Source organism: Haliotis rufescens, unplaced genomic scaffold, assembly GCF_023055435.1.
Source record: "Haliotis rufescens isolate VD_foot unplaced genomic scaffold, xgHalRufe1.0.p SCAF_26, whole genome shotgun sequence".
NCBI lineage: Eukaryota > Metazoa > Mollusca > Gastropoda > Lepetellida > Haliotidae > Haliotis > Haliotis rufescens.
The window spans coordinates 3,396,519-3,419,465 of record NW_025963957.1 but is presented as its reverse complement, the minus strand read 5'-3'; the positions used below and the strand labels follow the sequence as shown (position 1 = coordinate 3,419,465).

At 43.8% G+C, this 22,947-nt stretch overlaps 1 protein-coding gene across 6 annotated transcripts in view; it reads right to left on the bottom strand.

Annotated features, from left to right (window-relative positions):
- Window positions 1-8,951: 8,951 nt before the first annotated feature.
- LOC124115238 (diacylglycerol kinase zeta-like) overlaps window positions 8,952-22,947 on the bottom strand; it is a 178,814-nt gene continuing 164,818 nt past the window's right edge. For 5 of the 6 annotated variants that reach the window (XM_048402439.1, XM_048402443.1, XM_048402444.1 and 2 more), the window contains 4 exons: window positions 22,768-22,804; window positions 21,520-21,619; window positions 20,181-20,244; window positions 8,952-12,317 (listed from right to left, as the gene is read on the bottom strand). In XM_048402439.1, the coding sequence (XP_048258396.1) occupies window positions 12,265-12,317; window positions 20,181-20,244; window positions 21,520-21,619; window positions 22,768-22,804 (254 nt within the window). In that variant the 3' untranslated portion in view covers window positions 8,952-12,264. Of the gene's footprint in view, window positions 12,318-20,176; window positions 20,245-21,519; window positions 21,620-22,767; window positions 22,805-22,947 lie in introns of all 6 variants that reach the window. The other variant, XM_048402440.1, reaches the window with a different exon arrangement.

Below are 22,947 nucleotides of genomic sequence, written 5' to 3'. Positions count from 1 at the left end.
AAGGTCCGGAGTTCGATCCCCGGCCGCGTCATACCAAAAGACCTTAAAAGATAGTACTTGTTGTTACCCTGTCTGGCGCTCGGCATTAAGGGGCTAAAACAAGTACTGGTCGGCTCGGAGTCAGTATACTGTGTCTGAGTGGGGTATTCATGTTAAACTTGCGGCATTGTATCTCAGTGAGCTAGCACTATAAATCGGCATCAGTCCGGTCTAGTACAAGCAGCCACACACACACACACACACGTGCATGCACGTCGCTATATCAGAGCAATACTCTTGGACGCGACGTTAAACCCCATTTCACCTCACCTCAATTTAGGTTAGATATTCAGTCAAAAACTGACACGTCAAATTACACACGGACCATGCTTAAGAAACGTATATATCATGCTGCAACTACCGTTCTCATAGATATCCATTAAAAGTGATGTATTTGCACTAGACACAGTGATGGAATAGCATGTCCAGAAACGTCCCGCACATCGTTTTTGCAATTGTGAGTGAGTATGGTTTAACGCCGATTTTAACAATATTCCAGCAATATCACGGCGGGGGACACCAGAAATGCATGGGCTTCACTCATTTTACCCATGTAAGGAATCGCACCCGGGTCTTCGGCGTGACCACAAGGCTACCCGACCGCCCCGAGACAGAGACAGAGACAGTTCCTACCCACGTAACGGTACAAACTGGTAAAGTAGAGTGGGGCTTAACGTAGCGTCAAGCATATTGCACCGTATTCGACGTAATAATCGCCCCGCTCTAATAAGCACCCACGGTGATATTTGCTAATATATTGGCTAGTGAACAATCCCAATTAGCACCCCTTCCGATTGATCAATGTACACAAGACTTATTTAAATTAAGTTCTGGAAAAATATACTGTCGTACATAAACATTTCAAGCTGTCAGCATAAACCACGAAATTTACGATCTTTCAACTCTGTTGTTTTTTACCAAAATAATATTCTAATAAGAGCCCCTATTTCTAATTTTGAGAGCGCCCTGAATGCTTATTATGTCGAATACGGTAAGTGGTTGAATTAATGCCCACTAATTTGAGTTACATCAGAGAGAGTAGGGATAGTGAGTGGGAGTGTCACAGGTCGTCTCTGTTCCACCTCTATGCTGACAAACCAAGGCTCATGGCGAATGCGAATACCGATGGCTGTGACCTACTCATGCTATATGCCATCTTCATTATGCGCAGTGTGTTCATGCGTATGAATGTAATGGTATGAGTGCATTGTTTTGAGTGAGTTGGTTTAGCGCTTCTTTGAACAGTATTCCTTTCAAATCAGTCAATTTAATGTGTGAGGAAAGCCCGAATTGATGCAGGTCTGCGACGTTCACAACTTTGATGAAACCAACGAGCACGTGTACGGTGCTAACCAACCTAGAAACATAACTGCCTGGATTCGAACCCACGATGATGAGGTTTCTGGCGTGACTAAGCAACTCTGCTCGGTGAATTGCGGCAGCTTAAACGACGGGGCTACCTGTCACAGTTTTGAAAAAAATACTGGGTCACAGCTGACATCGCACCATCAAGATACCACCAACTTGGAATATGTTAATATACACAGCTTGGTAATGACGCAGGACAAGTCTATCCCACAAGGCCTGAAACTGTTTCTCCGCAGATTGGCATAGTCTCGACTTCCTAACTGGTTTTGCACATTGTATACTCACCGACAAAAGAAACACGAAAACCACACATATTGGTTAATATATAAAGAATTCCTCATTTTCAAGAGATTTTAGATTTTAGATTGGCTCGATGCACAAACGACATTCATGAACGCATCACATTTGACGTCATAGATCCATGACTCGAGATGCACCATTTGTCTCGTGCAGGATTAGCGTGATATGTTTTGAAATCACGTGCAGCATATCGTGATAAGAATACAGACACTCTGAGGTAACACTTGACTGATTGTGAGTTTTGTCATTAAGTAGTACACATGGAAACAGGTCTTCTTACGAGGGCTGGCTGAAAAGTTCTGAGCCTAACTGTGAAAGACCCGTACCAAGTCGATGGTTTTTATTTATTTCTCCACATAGTCCACTTCCAGGTTTACACAGTTTTGCCAGCTGGATGCTGGTCAAGAAGAAATTTTCTTCACCCACCCTAAAAAAAGACATTCACAGCGGAAATGACGTCATCATTACTAGGAAAATGGCGACCGGCTAGTTCCTTTTTCATTTTGGGAACCAGGTGGAAGTCTGACGGGGCCAAATCGGGTGAATAAGGGGGATGGTCAATGAGTTCGAAGCCACAATCATGCATCGCTGACATGGCAACCACCGATTTGTGAACAGGAGCATTGTCTTGGTGGAACAGGACTACTTTAGTGAGCATTCCCCGTCGCTTAGCTTTGATAGCTTCAGGCAACTCTCTCAGTAGGTCAGCATAATATCTTCCATTGATAGTCTGGCCTTTTTCAAGATAGTCAATCTGCAGAATACCCTTGGAATGCCAAAAGACTGAAGCCATCACCTTTCCAGCAGAAAGAACCGACTTGGCTTTTTGGGGGGCTGGTGATTCCGGATGCTTCCATTGTTTAGACTGAATTTTGGTTTCTGGTTGAAAGTGATGAATCCAGGTCTCATTCATAGTTACAAATCGGGCCACAAAATCATCGGGATCTGCTTCAAAACGGCATCACGGGACGTCAGGAATCTGACACGTTTCTGATCCGCTGTCAAGAGCTTTGGCACCCATCTTGCAGAAACTTTTGTCATTCCCAACTCGTTGGTGATAATGTGCTCAACCCACTCTGGAGAGATGCCCAAAACACTGGCAATATGTCGAGTGGTCAATCGTTGATCAGCCATCACCATGTCATGCACCCGGGTAATGTTTTCCGGAATGGTTGCTGTTGAAGGCCTTCCTGGACGCGGGTCATCGTCAAGGCTCTCTCTGCCACGCTTGAATTCCGCAGCCCACTTCTTTACAGTGGAAAAGGAAGGGGCATCATCCCCGAAAGTGGAGACCATGCCAGCATGTATCTGTGTTGGAGTTAGCACTTTCAGTTTGCAGGTACTTGATGACTGCCCTATAGCCAGTTTTTTCCATTTCTGGTGATTTCAATGGGTAGGTTCACAAGATGGTCTGGTACAAAGACAATAATAACACTACAGTTGCAGTTCTTATGTCTATGATTCATTAAATGATTGTACTTGTTGGTGGCAAAAGTTTGTTTTAATCCGATTGAGATATCCCACTTAGGCTTAGAATTTTTCAGCCAGCCCTCGTAACGTATATGAGTGAGTGAGTTGGGTTTAATGCCGCTTTAACAGTATTACAGTTATATCGCGGCTTGTCAGCTTAACGTGGGAGGAAAGCCCGAAGTGATGCAGGTCTCAGACGTTTACACATCGGTGAAACCCACGACAAACCTAGAAACATAATCGGGGCGAACCGGATTGGAACCCACAACCATAGGATTCTGGCATACCCAAGGGACGAATCGCGGCGCCTTATACGTCTGGGCCACCCCTGCCTCCTCTTAACGTATATACGTCTCTATATGTTTCTATGGTTTGCGTTTCTTTTGGCGGTGGGTATATTTTGATTTTTGTTAGAGTACATTTAGTACAGCGAAAGATACCAAGGGAAAATATCTGTAGTACAACCCCGACCAACCAGACTTATTCAAAGTCAGTATACAAATCTAAATAAATCAATGACATTTATTCTTAACATTCATGGCCGAAAATATGGGCTAAAGATTATTTTCCCTGTTTACATTAGCTGTCTCGAGATTGAATCTACTTGACAGGCACTCCCTCAAAGAGCCTGTCATCTGTTATCCCCTCGATTGGACTGACACCAGTACTGCCAACACCTGGTGTCCAATATGTCCGTTAGGGAGCACCATGTGTACAACGAACAAACAACCCAGGTAGAGACGTATAGGTAATCAACGGTAGCCTCGAGCTGTGTATTGACTACCTCTTGACAAAACGGGAACAGCTGGGTTGGTTGGTTTGTCGTTTAACGCCACACTCAGCAATATTCCAGCTATATGACGGCGTTCTGTAAATAATCGAGTCTGGACCAGACAATCCAGTGATTGATATCATGAGCATCGATCCTTTGGGATCGATGACATGCTTCAACCAAGTCGGCGAGCCTGACCACCCGATCCCGATAGTCGCCTCTTACGACCAGCATGGTCGCATTTTACGGCACGTATGGGTTGCTGAAGACCTATTCTACCCCGGATCTTTACGGGTCGGGAATAGCTGGGAGAGAGAGACCGGCGTGTGTTACAAGATTTGTGCTGTCAACAAGGCCAGCTCAAACGTCAATGCTGATGTCATACCAAGAGATGTTTAAATATTGTACTTGTTTTTACCCAGCCCGGCGTTCGGAATTACGGGGATAAAACAAGGATTGATTTGCTCGGGACATTGTGTCTGAGCGGAGTATCCACATTAAACCCTTAATGTACAGGCATGACAAAACATTGTGTCAATCAATTAATCATCTCTTTTTACAGTTTGTATTTTTGTTGTTTAACGAGGGCAGTCGGGTAGCCTAGTGGTTAAAGCGTTCGCTCGTCACGCCGAATACCCGGGTTTGATTCCCGACATGGGTACAATGTGTGAAGCCCATTTCTGGTGTCCCCCGTCGTGATAAGGCTGGAATATTGCTAAAAGCGGCGTAAATCCATACTCACTCACTCAGTGTTGTTTAACGCCGCACTCAGCAATATTAAAGCTATGTGACAGCGGCCTTTAAATAATCGAGTCTGGACCAGACAATCCAGTGATTGACATCATGAGCATCGATCCACATAATAGGGATACGATGACATGCATCAACCAAGTCAGCGAGCCTGACCACCCGATCCCATTAGTCGCCTTATTCAGTGTGAAGGCGACTAGAACATTTATGAAATAAATCGGTAGTGGTTTGTTTGTATTTGTTTAACGCCTCACTCGGCAATATACAAGCTGTATGATAGCAGTTCGTAACTAACTGAGTCTGGACCAGACATTCCAGTGATTGTAAAACGAACCATGTTGATGTGGTACGATCACACGCTGTCGACCAAGGTGGAGAGACTGACCAGTAAGTCGCCCCTGACGACCAGCATACTATACCAATTCAAACCTGGAATCCCCAAATGGCATAGTGTCATTAAGCACCAAACATAGCGTTTCTAAAGTTATACTCTACAAAAAAGGAAACGCAAAAGTGATTTTAGATGTATATTTAATATATCATATAAATAATCAACAGATGGTAATCGATTGTTCACATATCATTGTCATTGACATTGGCAAACACGGAATGTAGATTTTCAAGGTGAAGGTCATCTGTTCTCAATATCTTGTATGGCCACCATTAGAGTCCAAAACTGACTGGATCCAGGTCCAGTGGATGCAATCATATCCCGATATGTGGCCTGGGGAATGTTTACCCACTTTGCCTGCATCAATTTTCTAATATTTTAATACCATGAGTTTGATCCTATCTGATTAACTTAGGATGTGTAGTAAAGACATTACAAGCATGTAATATAAAAACATACTGGGTCAAAGACTTGATCACATATAGATTTTATCATGAATTTCATGAATCAGTCTTTTTCACTTATTTTAGCCAAACCTATGTATTCAGAATGTCAAAAGTCAAGAACATACGAGTACAAGCGCAATGAAGAAGAATAAACAAGTTATCAGCCATTTGAATAAATCTTACAAGTTTCAAATGTTTCTGTAAATTATAAAGTTCACATTTCCAGGGGGCCAAAATGGCCCTTATGGCACCCGATCCTTTCAACAGTGTACCACAATGGACAACAATGAATGTATAATGTATAACATTGTATGGCATTGATGTGTGGTTTTCCAATTGCTTCCCCAAGGCTAAAACTTTCACGTTGATCCTTTCATAAAAATCATTCACATAAGTAAATGAATTGTTTCTACAAAAGTGGTTAAACTACAGATGCAGACACATCTTCTGGTCTTAGAATAGGTCTTCAGCGGCCCATGTTTGTTGTAAGAAGCGACTAACGGGTGATGCATGTCATTGTATCCCAATTGCGTAGATTGATGCTCATGATGTCAGTCACTGTCAATGTTATGTATAAAATTTGAGATCATCTTAGTGCTAAGGTTGCTTTGTGCAAGTGGGTCTAGGTCTTGTGTTGATAGACCTAGGATTATAATCAGTATTTATCTGACATTTACTAACATGACAACAAATCCTTAGCTTTGTGGTTTTACATCACTGATGCTGATCTATCGAAGCCCCAGTATAATCTCCAAATCTTCCAATTCTGAGAGTTGCAACACGGTAAGATGAATTACCTTTTCCCTGTACATAACTCTCTCTCTCTCTCTCATTGCCATCTTCAACATTGCATAAGGAACTGTCGTGCGTTCGGCCATGCGCAACCCTGCTCCCTCTCAGTAACCTAGATGTCATTCCCCAATGATCTTTTCCCTCCCTCCAGTAGGTGATTTCTCTCCCTCCCCTAGATATTGACTCTGCCCTAGATGTTTTCCCTCCCTCCCCTAGATATTGACTCTGCCCTAGATGTTTTCCCTCCCTCCCCCAGATATTCACTCTTCCCTAGATGTTTTCCCTCCCTCCCCTAGATATTGACTCTGCCCTAGATGTTTTCCCTCCCTCCCCTAGATATCCACTCTGCCCTAGATGTTTTCCCTCCCTTCCCCAGATATTCACTCTTCCCTAGATGTTTTCCCTCCCTCCCCTAGATATTGACTCTGCCCTAGATGTTTTCCCTCCCTCCCCTAGATATTGACTCTGCCCTAGATGTTTTCCCTCCCTCCCCTAGATATTGACTCTGCCCTAGATGTTTTCCCACCCTCCCCCAGATATCCACTCTGCCCTAGATGTTTTCCCTCCCTCCCCTAGATATTGACTCTGCCCTAGATGTTTTCCCTCCCTCCCCCAGATATCCACTCTGCCCTAGATGTTTTCCCTCCCTCCCCTAGATATTGACTCTGCCCTAGATGTTTTCCCTCCCTCCCCCAGATATCCACTCTGCCCTAGATGATTTCCCTCCCTCCCCCAGATATTGACTCTGCCCTAGATGTTTTCCCTCCCTCCCCTAGATATTGACTCTGCCCTAGATGTTTTCCCTCCTTCCCCTAGATATTGACTCTGCCCTAGATGTTTTCCCTCCCTCCCCTAGATATTGACTCTGCCCTAGATGTTTTCCCTCCCTCCCCTAGATATTGACTCTGCCCTAGATGTTTTCCCCCCCTTCCCCTAGATATTGACTCTGCCCTAGATGTTTTCCCTCCCTCCCCTAGATATTGACTCTGCCCTAGATGTTTTCCCTCCCTCCCCTAGATATTGACTCTGCCCTAGATGTTTTCCCTCCTTCCCCTAGATATTGACTCTGCCCTAGATGTTTTCCCTCCCTCCCCTAGATATTGACTCTGCCCTAGATGTTTTCCCTCCCTCCCCTAGATGTTTTCCCTCCCTCCCCTAGATATAGATTTCACACAACAGATGTCCTTCTGCCCAAGGTGTCCTCCGTCCCCTAGATGTTTTCCCTCCCTCTCCCAAATGATTTCACACAACAGATGTCCTTCTGGCCAAGGTGTCCTCCGTCCCCTAGATGTTTTCCCTCCCTCTCCCAAATGATTTCACACAACAGATGTCCTTCTGGCCAAGGTGTCCTCCGTCCCCTAGATGTTTTCCCTCCCTCTCCCAAATGATTTCACACAACAGATGTCCTTCTGGCCAAGGTGTCCTCCCTCCCCTAGATGTTTTCCCTCCCTCTCCCAAATGATTTCACACAACAGATGTCCTTCTGGCCAAGGTGTCCTCCGTCCCCTAGATGTTTTCCCTCCCTCTCCCAAATGATTTCACACAACAGATGTCATTCTGGCCAAGGTGTCCTCCGTCCCCTAGATGTTTTCCCTCCCTCTCCCAAATGATTTCACACAACAGATGTCCTTCTGGCCAAGGTGTCCTCCCTCCCCTAGATGTTTTCCCTCCCTCTCCCAAATGATTTCACACAACAGATGTCCTTCTGGGCAAGGTGTCCTCCGTCCCCTAGATGTTTTCCCTCCCTCTCCTAGATGTTTTCCCACAACAGATGTCCTTCTGCCCAAGGTGTCCTCCCTCCCCTACACAATAGATGTCCTTCCACTCCAAGGTGTCCTTCCTCCCCAAGATGTTTTCCCTCCCTCTCCTAGATGTTTTCCCTCCCTCTCCAAGATGTTTTCCCACAACAGATGTCCTTCCACCCCAAGGTGTCCTCCCTCTCCAAGATGTTTTCCCACAACAGATGTCCTTCCACCCCAAGGTGTCCTCCCTCTCCAAGATGTTTTCCCACAACAGATGTCCTTCCACCCCAAGATGTTTTCCCACAACAGATGTCCTTCCACCCCAAGGTGTCCTCCCACACCGAGATGTTTTCCCACAACAGATGTCCTTCCACCCCAAGATGTCCTCCCACATCGAGATGTTTTCCCACAACAGATGTCCTTCCACCCCAAGGTGTCCTCCCTCTCCAAGATGTTTTCCCACAACAGATGTCCTTCCACCCCAAGATGTCCTCCCTCTCCAAGATGTTTTCCCACAACAGATGTCCTTCCACCCCAAGGTGTCCTCCCTCTCCAAGATGTTTTCCCACAACAGATGTCCTTCCACCCCAAGGTGTCCTCCCACACCGAGATGTTTTCCCACAACAGATGTCCTTCCACCCCAAGGTGTCCTCCCACACCGAGATGTTTTCCCACAACAGATGTCCTTCCGCCCCAAGGTGTCCTCCCTCTCCAAGATGTTTTCCCACAACAGATGTCCTTCTGCCCCAAGGTGTCCTCAAACACCAAGATGTTTTACGGACAGGAAGGAGAGATACGTTTCACAATATCCCCTCACTTCTGAGGGTCCACCGAATTACCACAGCCAACCCCAAAGTCCACAAATATAACATAACAACAAAATCTTTGCAGAGGTTTATTTTTGTGAGGGATGGTTCTTATAGTGATTGAAACATATGGTCACCATGGCAACAACAACCAGGTGACCGAGGCCAGTGAGAAGCAGTTTGGCACATCCAGATAGGTGAAGTGAATCATCGGAGGAAGGCAAACACTGTGGTGGTCCTCCTAGTGCAAGTGTACTCTGTCCCTCACACACGCCAGGTGAGCTTCAGTATATAACACAATCAGTGCATCTCCAGAACTCTCTTACAAAAAATCTTTAAGAAATCATCACCCATGCCATTATAATGGGCACAAGAGCACAAAGAGAAATTGTTCTTGAAACTTTAACTAACCATGTCTGCCATTAGTACAAAAGTCAAATTGTTTCCCAAAATTGTAAAAATATTTCAGCACTAGTATGTAAACAAATTGAATATTTATTTACCTGTAAGTTTGTAATTCTGAATATTAATCACAACCATGTGTGCATGTTCCCACAGCCCTGTTCCATAAAGTGATCTTAGCGCTAAGACAACTGTAAATATCTCAGGACATAGCTCTAAGATGAACGTAACTCCCATGCTTCAACACAGACTTACGAAGGGCCCTGTTCCATAAAGTGATCTTAGCGCTAAGACAACTGTAAATATCTCAGGACATAGCGCTAAGATGAACGTAACTCCCATGCTTCAACATGGACTTACGAAGGGCCCTGTTCCTATGGCCTGATGTGTGGAACATGACCCTAGTATTTTAGTCCTAAGATACCATGAGTATATTCTATATCAACTGCTGTATCTCAAAGGGTTGATTTTCAGAAAACTTACATAAAAGCTAGGAACCTGTGCTCATACAACTGGCCTAGAGAATAAATATGGTATTATGCAAAATATTAATACTTTATGGTCAAATATGGGAGTTATATCCACTGTTCTAATTTTGTATAGTGAAATATAAATATTGTAATGTATAAATTAAAATTGTTCCGAATAACCACTTTTTTTAGTTTAAGATGTCTTAATTAAGAAATTCGTGAAAGAGTAAGATCATGATATTATCAAACATGGTAAGTACACAGGAATATTACAAATCTGATTAAATGTCGCTGCAATAACATATTTAGATGAAAAAATAATGTAATAAATACAAAATAGTTACATATGGTATTATGTGCCTCATGGAAATGTCAATTGCTCTGTACATAGTGGATACATCCAATCAGAAACCAGGACACATATGATTGAACCATCATTATCAACAATCATCCAATCAAATATCAGAAGACAAAAGGCTAAGCAACATGCAAGGGGTCACCATGGTACCAGCCCTAGATCTCAGATAGGTGACATATGATTGGTAGCATTCATTATTGGTGGATGCTGATTGGATAACTCTGGACCAATCACTGTTGAGGTCGTGGCTAGTGACAAGTGCGTGACTGTTTACCCAGCCAAATATGGAAGTGTAATAACAAAGTGCCAATGCCAATCATTCCAGATGACTGACACCCACCATCACATTATACATGATATATCACAAAGTAGAAATACGCATCTCAGATAAACAAATACACATTTTCCGCAGTTCATGCATTCAACCCTTCAGAAAATCCACTGAGTAGACAATCATTAATTGTACAAATAAAACCAAATCATTAATCAAAGTCAACAGAAACATTCTGTAATATATCTAATATTAGAAACCAGTAATAATTGCTTTTAAAAAAACTGTATCAATATGGTTATGTTATCCCAAATTCTTGCAGTCGAATCATAAACACTTATCAATACAAATTACATAATGCATGATTCAGAAAATCAAAAAATCGAAAATGTTGTTTCTAGACGAGGAAAATATCAAAATGGGAATATGATACTGTTTGGAAAAATATTTCTGATTTTCTTTCTAGACTGAATTATAATCAACTACTGCAAGACGAAGAATAACAAGTTGGGTAACACACATTTTGGCTATATTACACTTAACGAGGCACTTGGTAGTGTTAAAATCATTATTCAGACATTAACAGTGCGCTAGGTACTGTATTCCTAGAGAATGAGGAATTGTCTTCATAAAATCATGGACATTTCAGACAGAGAGCTGCCTTATAATATTACTTGGGGTGGGAATACGGCTCGCACATCAGATCGACGTGACAAAAACCCGACGAGAACATGTGACAAGACTACACTACAGGCGAAGCCTTACAGACACATCAGCATATATAAACAAGTGCGATGCCTCGTTGAAATAGATCAATTTTGTAATTTAAGAACCAATCAACTGGTTGTCAGTTCTGATATACTATACGTATAAAATAGTAAAACTGTCAATACGCCAACCAAGATACCCTGGATGAAACATTGGCTAGAATAACAAATACAGCATAAATGACAGTCAGCTGTTCCAGGAGCATTTAATAAAAATAGTTTTTTTTTAAATGTTAAAAAATGGGTAAATCTTAAGTATTGAAAACCGGTGTTGAAATTGAATAAAATGGAGCTCCTTAAAGTCTGATACAACTTGAAGTCTTGCACCTCATCATTTACCAAAACGTCCCATCCTGATTAATGCTGAGTCAGCTCTATTTAAACTGGCAGGGAATCATAAAAAAAGAAAAACAGGGTTTTACCTAAACACGAAATAAGAAAATTAATGATAAAAAAACCATGCATGTTTTAAGGTTATAACTTTCAAAGTATTCACTGTCACAGGTTATACATAACTGATAAACATGAATAAACATGAATAAACATGAATAAATATCAACAAACAAACAACCATCGGAATTCACCCCCGTGTCACTGCTTGGGGGAAAGATGTGGAATGTCTGTCGAACAAGTCATCCATTGACACCCAACACACAGTTGCACAAGTTGCACATTATACAAAATAAAACACACAACAGGGAGCTGTACAGTTTATAAAACAGATAAACACCAATCAAAATTGTCATAAGAACCCCATCAAGGGGCAACAAGGAATTTGATTGGTTCTCTAAATGTAGGCTAATGGAAAAATATATTGCATATGGAACAGTGTTTCTCTTATGGTCCACGTATAGGCAATCACAGTTGAAAAAGGGAGGATCACGTGATCCTACCAAATATGTTCTTACTCCATTTAACCTGCATTCAGCTGTCAATATTTAGGAACGAGCTGTACGAATGCCAGTTGAGAAATTCATCACTTGTCAGCACACACACATAACACTGGAAGAGCACTGTGCTCCACCAGTCATAGCAGGTTTGGTTGCCATCTTTGGTTGAATGACCTTGTTGTCATGGTGATGGGGTCATAACCTTGATAACAGAGGTCAAAAGTTGAAGGTCATACTGCTGTTTCCTGATCCTCAGACACAACTAACTGGAAGTGTTCTTGGTCTGAAACATGTCAATACGTCATATATATATATATATATATCTTTTCAAATGTCACTGATCTCATCAATTTATCATCTTTGGTTGTGATACCTAGCTTGCATGTTGTTTGTGCACTTTTAGAAGTTATGAAATTTATCAGATGTGTGGCGATCGCTGGTGCATTTCAACAGTTACAAGTTTGGGACTTATTACAACCCTAAATGATTAAACAGTGTCAATCAATGATACAGCTCTTTATTCACTATGAGGTGAGGTGAGGTGAGGTGAGGTGAGGTGAGGTGAGGTGAGTTGAGGTGGTGTTTAATGTTGCATCCAAGATTATAGTGATGTGCATGCATGTGTGTGTGTTTGGCTGCTTGTACTAGTCGGGACTAATGCCAATTTTATAGTGCTTGCCCCTTAATGCCGAGGCAGGTTAACACCAAGTATCTTCTTTTAACGTCTTTTGGTACGACGTGGCGAGGGTTCGAACCCCGGACCTTCCACTCTCCAGGCGGACGCTCTACCACTAGACCACAGAGGCAGTCTTATTCAGTATTAAGGCATAGGCACACTGACATTTATGACATAAATTGGTAGCGGCATTAGCTAAATGATGGCGGCCTCAATAAGACAATCCAATGGCTGATATTATGAGCAACAAACCATACCGTCAGGGTATGATGACAAGCAATCAGCCAAGACGCTGAGTCTGACCACTCGGTCTACTAAGTCACCTCTTACGACCAGATCCCCCGGAGATGGTATGTAAGTCCATGTCATTCACAGTATATTTATTACTACCACGTTTTTAATCGCAGAATATATGTTCTTTTAATTCGGCTAAATTGACAATAATCGCCAACCAATGAAGGGATGGTGTAAATCCTGCTGGGGTCCATGCAGGTAGCAAAAGTACTGTAAGTCCCCATGGACCTTAGCGTGGTGATCTATCTTCAGTTGTTGGCGATCTATAGCCTGTTTTTATATATTTTTACATGCTCTCTAACTAGTTGTATGTAAATCTGTGATATTCTAGTTATTTTACTGCCCTTCGTCGGCAGAATTTTATACAGTTTAAAATATATTGTTAATGTCAAATTTTGTTTCGTCACGATATGGCTGAAATATTGCCGACGTGACGTTAAACTTTAACTCACTCACTCTTACAACCATCATAGGTTGCTGACGATGTATCCTAACCCAGGGTCCCAGTGGGGCAGCTATCACATAGAACTAAGCTGGCAACTGGTTGCCGTTGTCAGGGTATGAAATGACACACAGTCAGGCAAGGCAAACAAACTTGTGTTTCCGTGTTGTAAGTACAGGGATATAAAAAACATATATTTGCATCTTTTTCTAAATTGCAAAATTGGTCACAGAAACATTATGACCATGTGATTTAACATTTCCATGAACAAGAGAAATGGATGAGTTATCAGAAACACCATTACATCTTGGTATAGCCTTATGTGACAGGTGAGTGTGGTCAGCAGTCATTGTAGCCAACCAATACCCACTGCAGGCAACCAATACCCACTGCAGTCAACCAATACCCACTGCAGGCAACTGATACTCATTGTACCCAACCAATACCCATTGTAGCCAAATAATCTTATTGCAGGTAACTCATACCCATTGCAGGCAACCGATACCCACTACAGCCAACCAATACCCAATACAGCCAAGCAATACCCACTACAGCCAACCAATACCCACTACAGCTAAGCAATACTTATTGCAAGCAAGCAATACTCACTGCAGCCAACCAATACCCACTACAGCCAAGCAATACTTATTGCAAGCAAGCAATACCCACTACAGCCAACCAATACCCACTACAGCCAAGCAATACTTATTGCAAGCAAGCAATACCCACTACAGCCAACCAATACTCACTGCAGCCAACCAATACCCACTACAGCCAAGCAATATTTATTGCAAGCAAGCAATACCCACTACAGCCAACCAATACCCACTACAGCCAAGCAATACTTATTGCAAGCAAGCAATACTCACTGCAGCCAACCAATACCCACTGCAGCCAACCAATGCTTATTGCAGCCAACCAATACCTACTGTAGCAAACCAATACCCATTGTAGCCAACCAATACCCACTGCAGCCAACCAATACCCACTGCAGTCATCATTATTGACAAGCATGGGCTACGGACATATTCCCAAGATTCCAACACGGGACAACACAGACTACATAACTACCAGATGTAGTGCTGACATGTGCAACTGGGTGCTGAAATTTGGTGATACCTTTTAGGATGCTTTGGGATATTTGAACACATAGGCTGGGAGATGACAGTGAAAATATAACTATAAACTAACAGACACACAGACAGATAGAATGAGGAAGAAGACCCAAGACTTAAGGTCATTAAGACTAAATAGAGATTTGTTAAAAGCTTAATGCCGCACTAAGCAATATTCGAGCTATAGGATGGCGGGCTGTAAATAATCAGTATGGACAAGTCAATCCAGTGATAGATATTGTGAGCAACGATCCATGACGTCGGGTTACGATGACACAGTCTACCGAGTCACCGAGTCTGACCATCCTATCCATTACTTCGCCTCTTACGACAAGCACAGGTTGCTGGGGATCTAGTCTGACCCCACGGGATCAAAATATACAAAACTATTTCTAGTTACACTGTCGCTAAATGTGTGTTGGCTACAACTAAATAATCATGCAAGAACTTGGTGTGCCACAAAATTAACATACCAAACTCAAACCAACAAATTATACAGCAAGAGCATAAGAAGGGGGAATAAACATAACGACATTTGAAATAGGGGCACTATAGTAAGAGGCGGACATTATTGGAACATGCTAACTGGCAAAGCTGGGAATCAAGCAGGAGATAGCAGTCCTGTCAACATAGTACTGTCTGATCCATGACCTCACTGCATGTAGTGTCATCTGTCATTGGTCTGTGCTCCAGTTGGTGTCTTTTCACCTGTGTCTATTACTAGGTCAGTCAGTCAGCAAGGTGGTGTCTTGTCATCTGTGTCTGGTACTAGGTCAGTCAGCGAAGTGGTGGCTTTTCATCTGTGTCTAGTACTGGGTCAGTCAGCAAGGTGGTGTCTTGTCATCTGTGTCTAGTACTGGGTCAGTCTGTCAGCAAGGTGGGGTCTTGTCATCTGTGTCTAGTACTGGGTCAGTCAGCAAGGCGGTGTCTTGTCATCTGTGTCTAGTACTGGGTCAGTCAGTCAGCAAGGTGGTGTCTTGTCATCTGTGTCTGGTACTAGGTCAGTCAGTTAGCAAGGTGGTGTCTTGTCACCTGTGTCTAGTACTAGGTCAATCAGCAAGGTGGTGTCTTGTCATCTGTGTCTGGTACTGGGTCAGTCAGTCAGCAAGGTGGTGTCTTGTCACCTGTGTCTGGTACTAGGTCAGTCAGTTAGCAAGGTAGTGTCTTGTCATCTGTGTCTAGTACTAGGTCAATCAGCAAGGTGGTGTCTTGTCATCTGTGTCTGGTACTGGGTCAGTCAGCAAGGTGGTGTCTTGTCATCTGTGTCTGGTACTAGGTCAGTCAGTCAGCAAGGTGGTGTCTTGTCATCTGTGTCTGGTACTAGGTCAGTCAGTCAGCAAGGTGGTGTCTTGTCATCTGTGTCTGGTACTAGGTCAGTCAGTCAGCAAGGTGGTGTCTTGTCATCTGTGTCTAGTACTGGGTCAGTCAGTCAGCAAGGTGGTGTCTTGTCATCTGTGTCTGGTACTAGGTCAGTCAGTCAGCAAGGTGGTGTCTTGTCACCTGTGTCTGGTACTGGGTCAGTCAGAAAGGTGGAGTCTTGTCATCTGTGTCTAGTACTAGGTCAATCAGTCAGCAAGGTGGTGTCTTGTCATCTGTGTCTAGTACTAGGTCAGTCAGTCAGCAAGGTAGTGTCTTGTCATTTGTGTCTGGTACTAGGTCAGTCAGTCAGCAAGGTAGTGACTTGTCATCTGTGTCTGGTACTAGGTCAGTCAGTCAGCAAGGTAGTGTCTTGTCACCTGTGTCTAGTACTAGGTCAGTCAGTCAGCAAGGTAGTGTCTTGTCACCTGTGTCTAGTACTAGGTCAGTCAGTCAGCAAGGTAGTGTCTTGTCATCTGTGTCTGGTACTAGGTCAGTCAGTCAGCAAGGTGGTGTCTTGTCACCTGTGTCTAGTACTAGGTCAGTCAGCAAGGCGGTGTCTTGTCATCTGTGTGACTGGTACTAGGTCAGTCAGTCAGCAAGGTGGTGTCTTGTCACCTGTGTCTAGTACTAGGTCAGTCAGTCAGCAAGGTAGTGTCTTGTCATCTGTGTCTGGTACTAGGTCAGTCAGTCAGCAAAGTGGTGTCTTGTCACCTGTGTCTGGTACTAGATCAGTCAGTGAGCAAGGTGGTGTCTTGTCACCTGTGTCTGGTACTAGGTCAGTCAGTCAGCAAGGTGGTGTCTTGTCATCTGTGTCTAGTACTGGGTCAGTCAGTCAGCAAGGTGGTGTCTTGTCATCTGTGTCTAGTACTAGGTCAGTCAGTCAGCAAGGTGGTGTCTTGTCACCTGTGTCTAGTACTAGGTCAGTCAGTCAGCAAGGTAGTGTCTTGTCACCTGTGTCTAGTACTAGGTCAGTCAGTCAGCAAGGTGGTGTCTTGTCATCTGTGTCTAGTACTGGGTCAGTCAGTCAGCAAGGTGGTGTCTTGTCACCTGTGTCTAGTACTAGGTCAGTCAGTCAGCAAGGTAGTGTCTTGTCACCTGTGTCTAGTACTAGGTCAGTCAGTCAGCAAGGTGGAGTCTTGTCATCTGTGTCTAGTACTAGGTCAATCAGTCAGCAAGGTGGTGTCTTGTCATCTGTGTCTAGTACTAGGTCAGTCAGTCAGCAAGGTAGTGTCTTGTCATCTGTATCTGGTACCAGGTCAGTCAGTCAGCAAGGTAGTGTCTTGTCATCTGTGTCTGGTACTAGGTCAGTCAGTCAGCAAGGTGGTGTCTTGTCATCTGTGTCTAGTACTAGGTCAATCAGTCAGCAAGGTAGTGTCTTGTCATCTGTGTCTGGTACTAGGTCAGTCAGTCAGCAAGGTAGTGTCTTGTCATCTGTGTCTGGTACTAGGTCAGTCAGCAAGGTGGTGTTTTGTCATCTGTGTCTGGTACTGGGTCAGTCAGAAAGGTGGAGTCTTGTCATCTGTGTCTAGTACTACGTCAATCAGCAAGGTGGTGTCTTGTCACCTGTGTCTGGTACTGGGTCAGTCAGAAAGGTGGTGTCTTGTCATCTGTGTCTAGTACTGGGTCAGTCAGTCAGCAAGGTGGTGTCTTGTCATCTGTGTCTGGTACTAGGTCAGTCAGTCAGCAAGGTAGTGTCTTGTCACCTGTGTCTAGTACTAGGTCAGTCAGTCAGCAAGGTGGTGTCTTGTCACCTGTGTCTGGTACTGGGTCAGTCAGAAAGGTGGTGTCTTGTCATCTGTGTCTAGTACTGGGTCAGTCAGTCAGCAAGGTGGTGTCTTGTCATCTGTGTCTGGTACTAGGTCAGTCAGTAAGCAAGGTAGTGTCTTGTCACCTGTGTCTAGTACTAGGTCAGTCAGTCAGCAAGGTGGTGTCTTGTCACCTGTGTCTGGTACTGGGTCAGTCAGAAAGGTGGTGTCTTGTCATCTGTGTCTAGTACTGGGTCAGTCAGTCAGCAAGGTGGTGTCTTGTCATCTGTGTCTGGTACTAGGTCAGTCAGTCAGCAAGGTAGTGTCTTGTCACCTGTGTCTAGTACTAGGTCAGTCAGTCAGCAAGGTAGTGTCTTGTCATCTGTGTCTGGTACTAGGTCAGTCAGTCAGCAAGGTGGTGTCTTGTCACCTGTGTCTAGTACTAGGTCAGTCAGCAAGGCGGTGTCTTGTCATCTGTGTGACTGGTACTAGGTCAGTCAGTCAGCAAGGTGGTGTCTTGTCACCTGTGTCTAGTACTAGGTCAGTCAGTCAGCAAGGTAGTGTCTTGTCATCTGTGTCTGGTACTAGGTCAGTCAGTCAGCAAAGTGGTGTCTTGTCACCTGTGTCTGGTACTAGATCAGTCAGTGAGCAAGGTGGTGTCTTGTCACCTGTGTCTGGTACTAGGTCAGTCAGTCAGCAAGGTGGTGTCTTGTCATCTGTGTCTAGTACTGGGTCAGTCAGTCAGCAAGGTGGTGTCTTGTCATCTGTGTCTAGTACTAGGTCAGTCAGTCAGCAAGGTGGTGTCTTGTCATCTGTGTCTAGTACTAGGTCAGTCAGTCAGCAAGGTAGTGTCTTGTCACCTGTGTCTAGTACTAGGTCAGTCAGTCAGCAAGGTGGTGTCTTGTCATCTGTGTCTAGTACTGGGTCAGTCAGTCAGCAAGGTGGTGTCTTGTCACCTGTGTCTAGTACTAGGTCAGTCAGTCAGCAAGGTAGTGTCTTGTCACCTGTGTCTAGTACTAGGTCAGTCAGTCAGCAAGGTGGAGTCTTGTCATCTGTGTCTAGTACTAGGTCAATCAGTCAGCAAGGTGGTGTCTTGTCATCTGTGTCTAGTACTAGGTCAGTCAGTCAGCAAGGTAGTGTCTTGTCATCTGTGTCTGGTACTAGGTCAGTCAGTCAGCAAGGTAGTGTCTTGTCATCTGTGTCTGGTACTAGGTCAGTCAGTCAGCAAGGTGGTGTCTTGTCATCTGTGTCTAGTACTAGGTCAATCAGTCAGCAAGGTAGTGTCTTGTCATCTGTGTCTTGTACTAGGTCAGTCAGTCAGCAAGGTAGTGTCTTGTCATCTGTGTCTGGTACTAGGTCAGTCAGCAAGGTGGTGTCTTGTCATCTGTGTCTGGTACTGGGTCAGTCAGAAAGGTGGAGTCTTGTCATCTGTGTCTAGTACTACGTCAATCAGCAAGGTGGTGTCTTGTCACCTGTGTCTGGTACTGGGTCAGTCAGAAAGGTGGTGTCTTGTCATCTGTGTCTAGTACTGGGTCAGTCAGTCAGCAAGGTGGTGTCTTGTCATCTGTGTCTGGTACTAGGTCAGTCAGTCAGCAAGGTAGTGTCTTGTCACCTGTGTCTAGTACTAGGTCAGTCAGTCAGCAAGGTGGTGTCTTGTCACCTGTGTCTGGTACTGGGTCAGTCAGAAAGGTGGTGTCTTGTCATCTGTGTCTAGTACTGGGTCAGTCAGTCAGCAAGGTGGTGTCTTGTCATCTGTGTCTGGTACTAGGTCAGTCAGTCAGCAAGGTAGTGTCTTGTCACCTGTGTCTAGTACTAGGTCAGTCAGTCAGCAAGGTGGAGTCTTGTCATCTGTGTCTGGTACTAGGTCAGTCAGTCAGCAAGGTGGTGTCTTGTCACCTGTGTCTAGTACTAGGTCAATCAGCAAGGTGGTGTCTTGTCACCTGTGTCTAGTACTAGGTCGGCCAGCAAGGTAGTGTCTTGTCACCTGTGTCTAGTACTAGGTTGGCCAGCAAGGTGGTGTCTTGTCATCTGTGTCTAGTACTGGGTCAGTCAGTCAGCAAGGTGGAGTCTTGTCATCTGTGTGTAGTACTAGGTCAATCAGCAAGGTAGTGTCTTGTCATCTGTGTCTAGTACTAGGTCAATCAGCAAGGTGGAGTCTTGCATCTGTGTCTAGTACTGGGTCAGTCAGTCAGCAAGGTGGTGTCTTGTCATATGTGTCTAGTACTGGGTCAGTCAGTCAGGAAGGTGGTCTTGTCATCTGTGTCTAGTAACGGGTCAGTCAGTCAGGAAGGTGGTCTTGTCATCCGTGTCTAGTACTAGGTCGGCCAGCAAGGTAGTTCTTGTCACCTGTGTCTAGTACTGGGTCTGTCAGCAAGGTAGTGTCTTGTCACCTGTGTCTAGTACTGGGTCTGTCAGCAAGGTAGTGTCTTGTCAACTGGGTCTAGTACTGGGTCTGTCAGCAAGGCAAGGTGGTGTGAAGGCAACAGAAAAGTGCAGAGTGAGAACACTTACTTACTCTGGAGGTAGGCCGCCAGGTCCTTGTCTTCGGCCTTCTGGGCCTGCTGCTGGGGTGTGTTGCCCTGTTCAGAGTGAGTGAGTGAGTCAGTGGGCTTAAAACTGCTTTTAACAATATTCCTGTTATATCATGACATCATCAGTATAGATACAGATTTATACCATGATTTTGAAAATAACTTGATTCTAATTGGTCAATCAGAGGTTATCTATTCACAATAACCACCCTCTGATTGAAACTGCCGATGTGACAGCCGTGAAAGCTGATATTTACAGAATATGAATTGAGTGTTCTGTTCCAAATTTATTTTGGTGCAGTTAAATCTACAGGCAACCTAGCTCTACACTAAAAACACAGTATGTTTATCTCCTAATTAATACATCTTTCATTCCAACTAGGCATGTCAGTATCAGAAATATAAGTTGTTTTAGTAATAATATTCATTCTAACAGTTTATTGTAAAATATATGAGTTGCACCTTTCACCCTTTCACTAACCTATAACCAATTCTTTGTATGTGAGACACTACCTACTGGGCTAACCCAAGACTGAGAAGGAAGTAGGACTTTGGATGAGTGCGTGAATTTGATTTAATGCCATTTTTAACAGTATTCCAGTTATACCACAGTCTGTCAGCTGTGGGAGAAAAGCCGAAGTGCGCAGATATTTATCACTTTAGTGAAACCTACAAGCACGGGTATTGTGCTTATCAACCAAGAAATATAATTGTGGTGATTCGCTTGTCCAAGGGATGCAACTCTGCACAGCGAATTACAGCACCTTGAGACGACTGGGCCACATGTACTCGCAGATGGACCTTGAGAACTGCCACTATCAAACATAAAGGAGACTTGCCAACCTGGGCTCTTTCAACAAGGCAATCTTAGAGTTAGACTATTGTTACTCTCATAATTTAACATATCTTAGACCATCTTAGCAATAAGATCACTTATCACCCAGGATGCCGTTGTACAAAACTGTCGTAAGTTCGCTCTGTACAACGGCACCCTGGGTCATAAAGTGATCTTAGTGCGATGATGATCGTAAGCCATGTTAAAGTATGGGAGTTAAGATTGTCTTAGCACCAAGATCGATTTGTGGAATACAGCCCTGGGCCATAAGCTGCCATCTCGACTCTTGAAACCCAACCTAAATGATACGCCTGGCGAAAGGCACCCCCCACACTAAACAGGATATTCTGACCATTTCCTGGCAATCTTGTTACAATGTTACAGTTACATCCCAATTATTTTGACCATGTTACAGTTATGTAACCTGACTCTAGACTTGGACTAGACCATGTCTCTAACCCTGCACTGTCGGTGAAGCTATAGCTCACCTGATAGTCTGTCCTGGTGAGGGAGGCACCTGCGTCCACTAACATGTGACATATCGTCCTCCGCTGGTACCACGCCGCCTTGTGGAGGGCAGTCTGACCTCTGCAACAGGTCAAGCACTTAGCATCTCTCTAGTCATGTACTGTATTTGATGACTTACATTATCTCTTTAATTGTGAAATGCAAACCTCAGCCATTTTCCAGCAATATCACAACTGTCTGTGACATGCATCAACGAAGTCGCCTCTCACAACAAGCATAGTTGCCTTTGACGGCAAGCATGGGTTGCTGAAGACCTATTCTACCCCGGATCTTCACGGGGGAGGCAAGCATGCATTGCTGAAGACCTTTTCTACCACGGATCTTAACGGTGGAGGCAAGCATGGGTTGCTGAAGACCTATTCTACCCTGGATCTTCACAGGGGAGGCAAGCATGGGTTGCTGAAGACCTATTCTACCCTGGATCTTTACGTGTCAACTGGCTGTGCAGTGGGCCACACTTACATGTTAATTATGTTTGCTATAGCATTATTGGCCACCACAGTGGTACATGGAGGTTACAGGTTGATTGAAGCTGTGTCAAATATCACAATCATCAGCAAAACATAAATCATCATTGGGCAAAGAACATACTGCATGTGAAATGTCATTAAGATACATGCAGAAATGGCAGAGTTAGGTGCAAAAATGACTTTCTATTAAATTTAGTTGCCATGTTGTCCATATTTAAATCAGATCCGAATACTGTGAGCATATTTAAGAGTTACCATTACTGGGATAATTTACACAAAATTCCGCTTCACAAACAAGAGGTTTTAGAGGAGACGATGAAAACACTAGAAAAGTGGGTGTCATTTGTGAAGGTCAAAATATGTGAAAAATGTATCATATGTTATCCCACACAGCTAATACTTTATACAGTTTACCCCTGCACAGCATAAACCTACTACATATGCAATATCATAATGATCCATGCAGAAATGGCTGACTAAGGGTTAAAATTGACATTGTATATTGACACATGGCTGGCAAGAAAAAACATGTTTAAAATCAGACCAGAATTATTTAAGCAACTATCAGAAACACCACAGCTGGGAGCGCCCATGCAAAGTCTCGGCTTCACTGCGTTATAGTTTCAGATGAAATATCGGTAAGTAAAATGTAACAACGGAAATCAGTCCATGACATACGTTCTTTTGACATTTAGCCAGGTGAGCTTAACATGCACATATTAACACTTGGCAACTTACTTCTCATGGTCAATCATATCTAATATCACAGGTGGTGCTGCAAGACACAAGAAAAGAATAAGAAATCAGTTTCATTTCAAATTGAAAGTACTACAAAACACTCAAGCAGTAGTATCTTAACACTGAATAAATCAAGTCATAGTTTTCACTGGATAATAATTGGATCTATGAACCTGCATA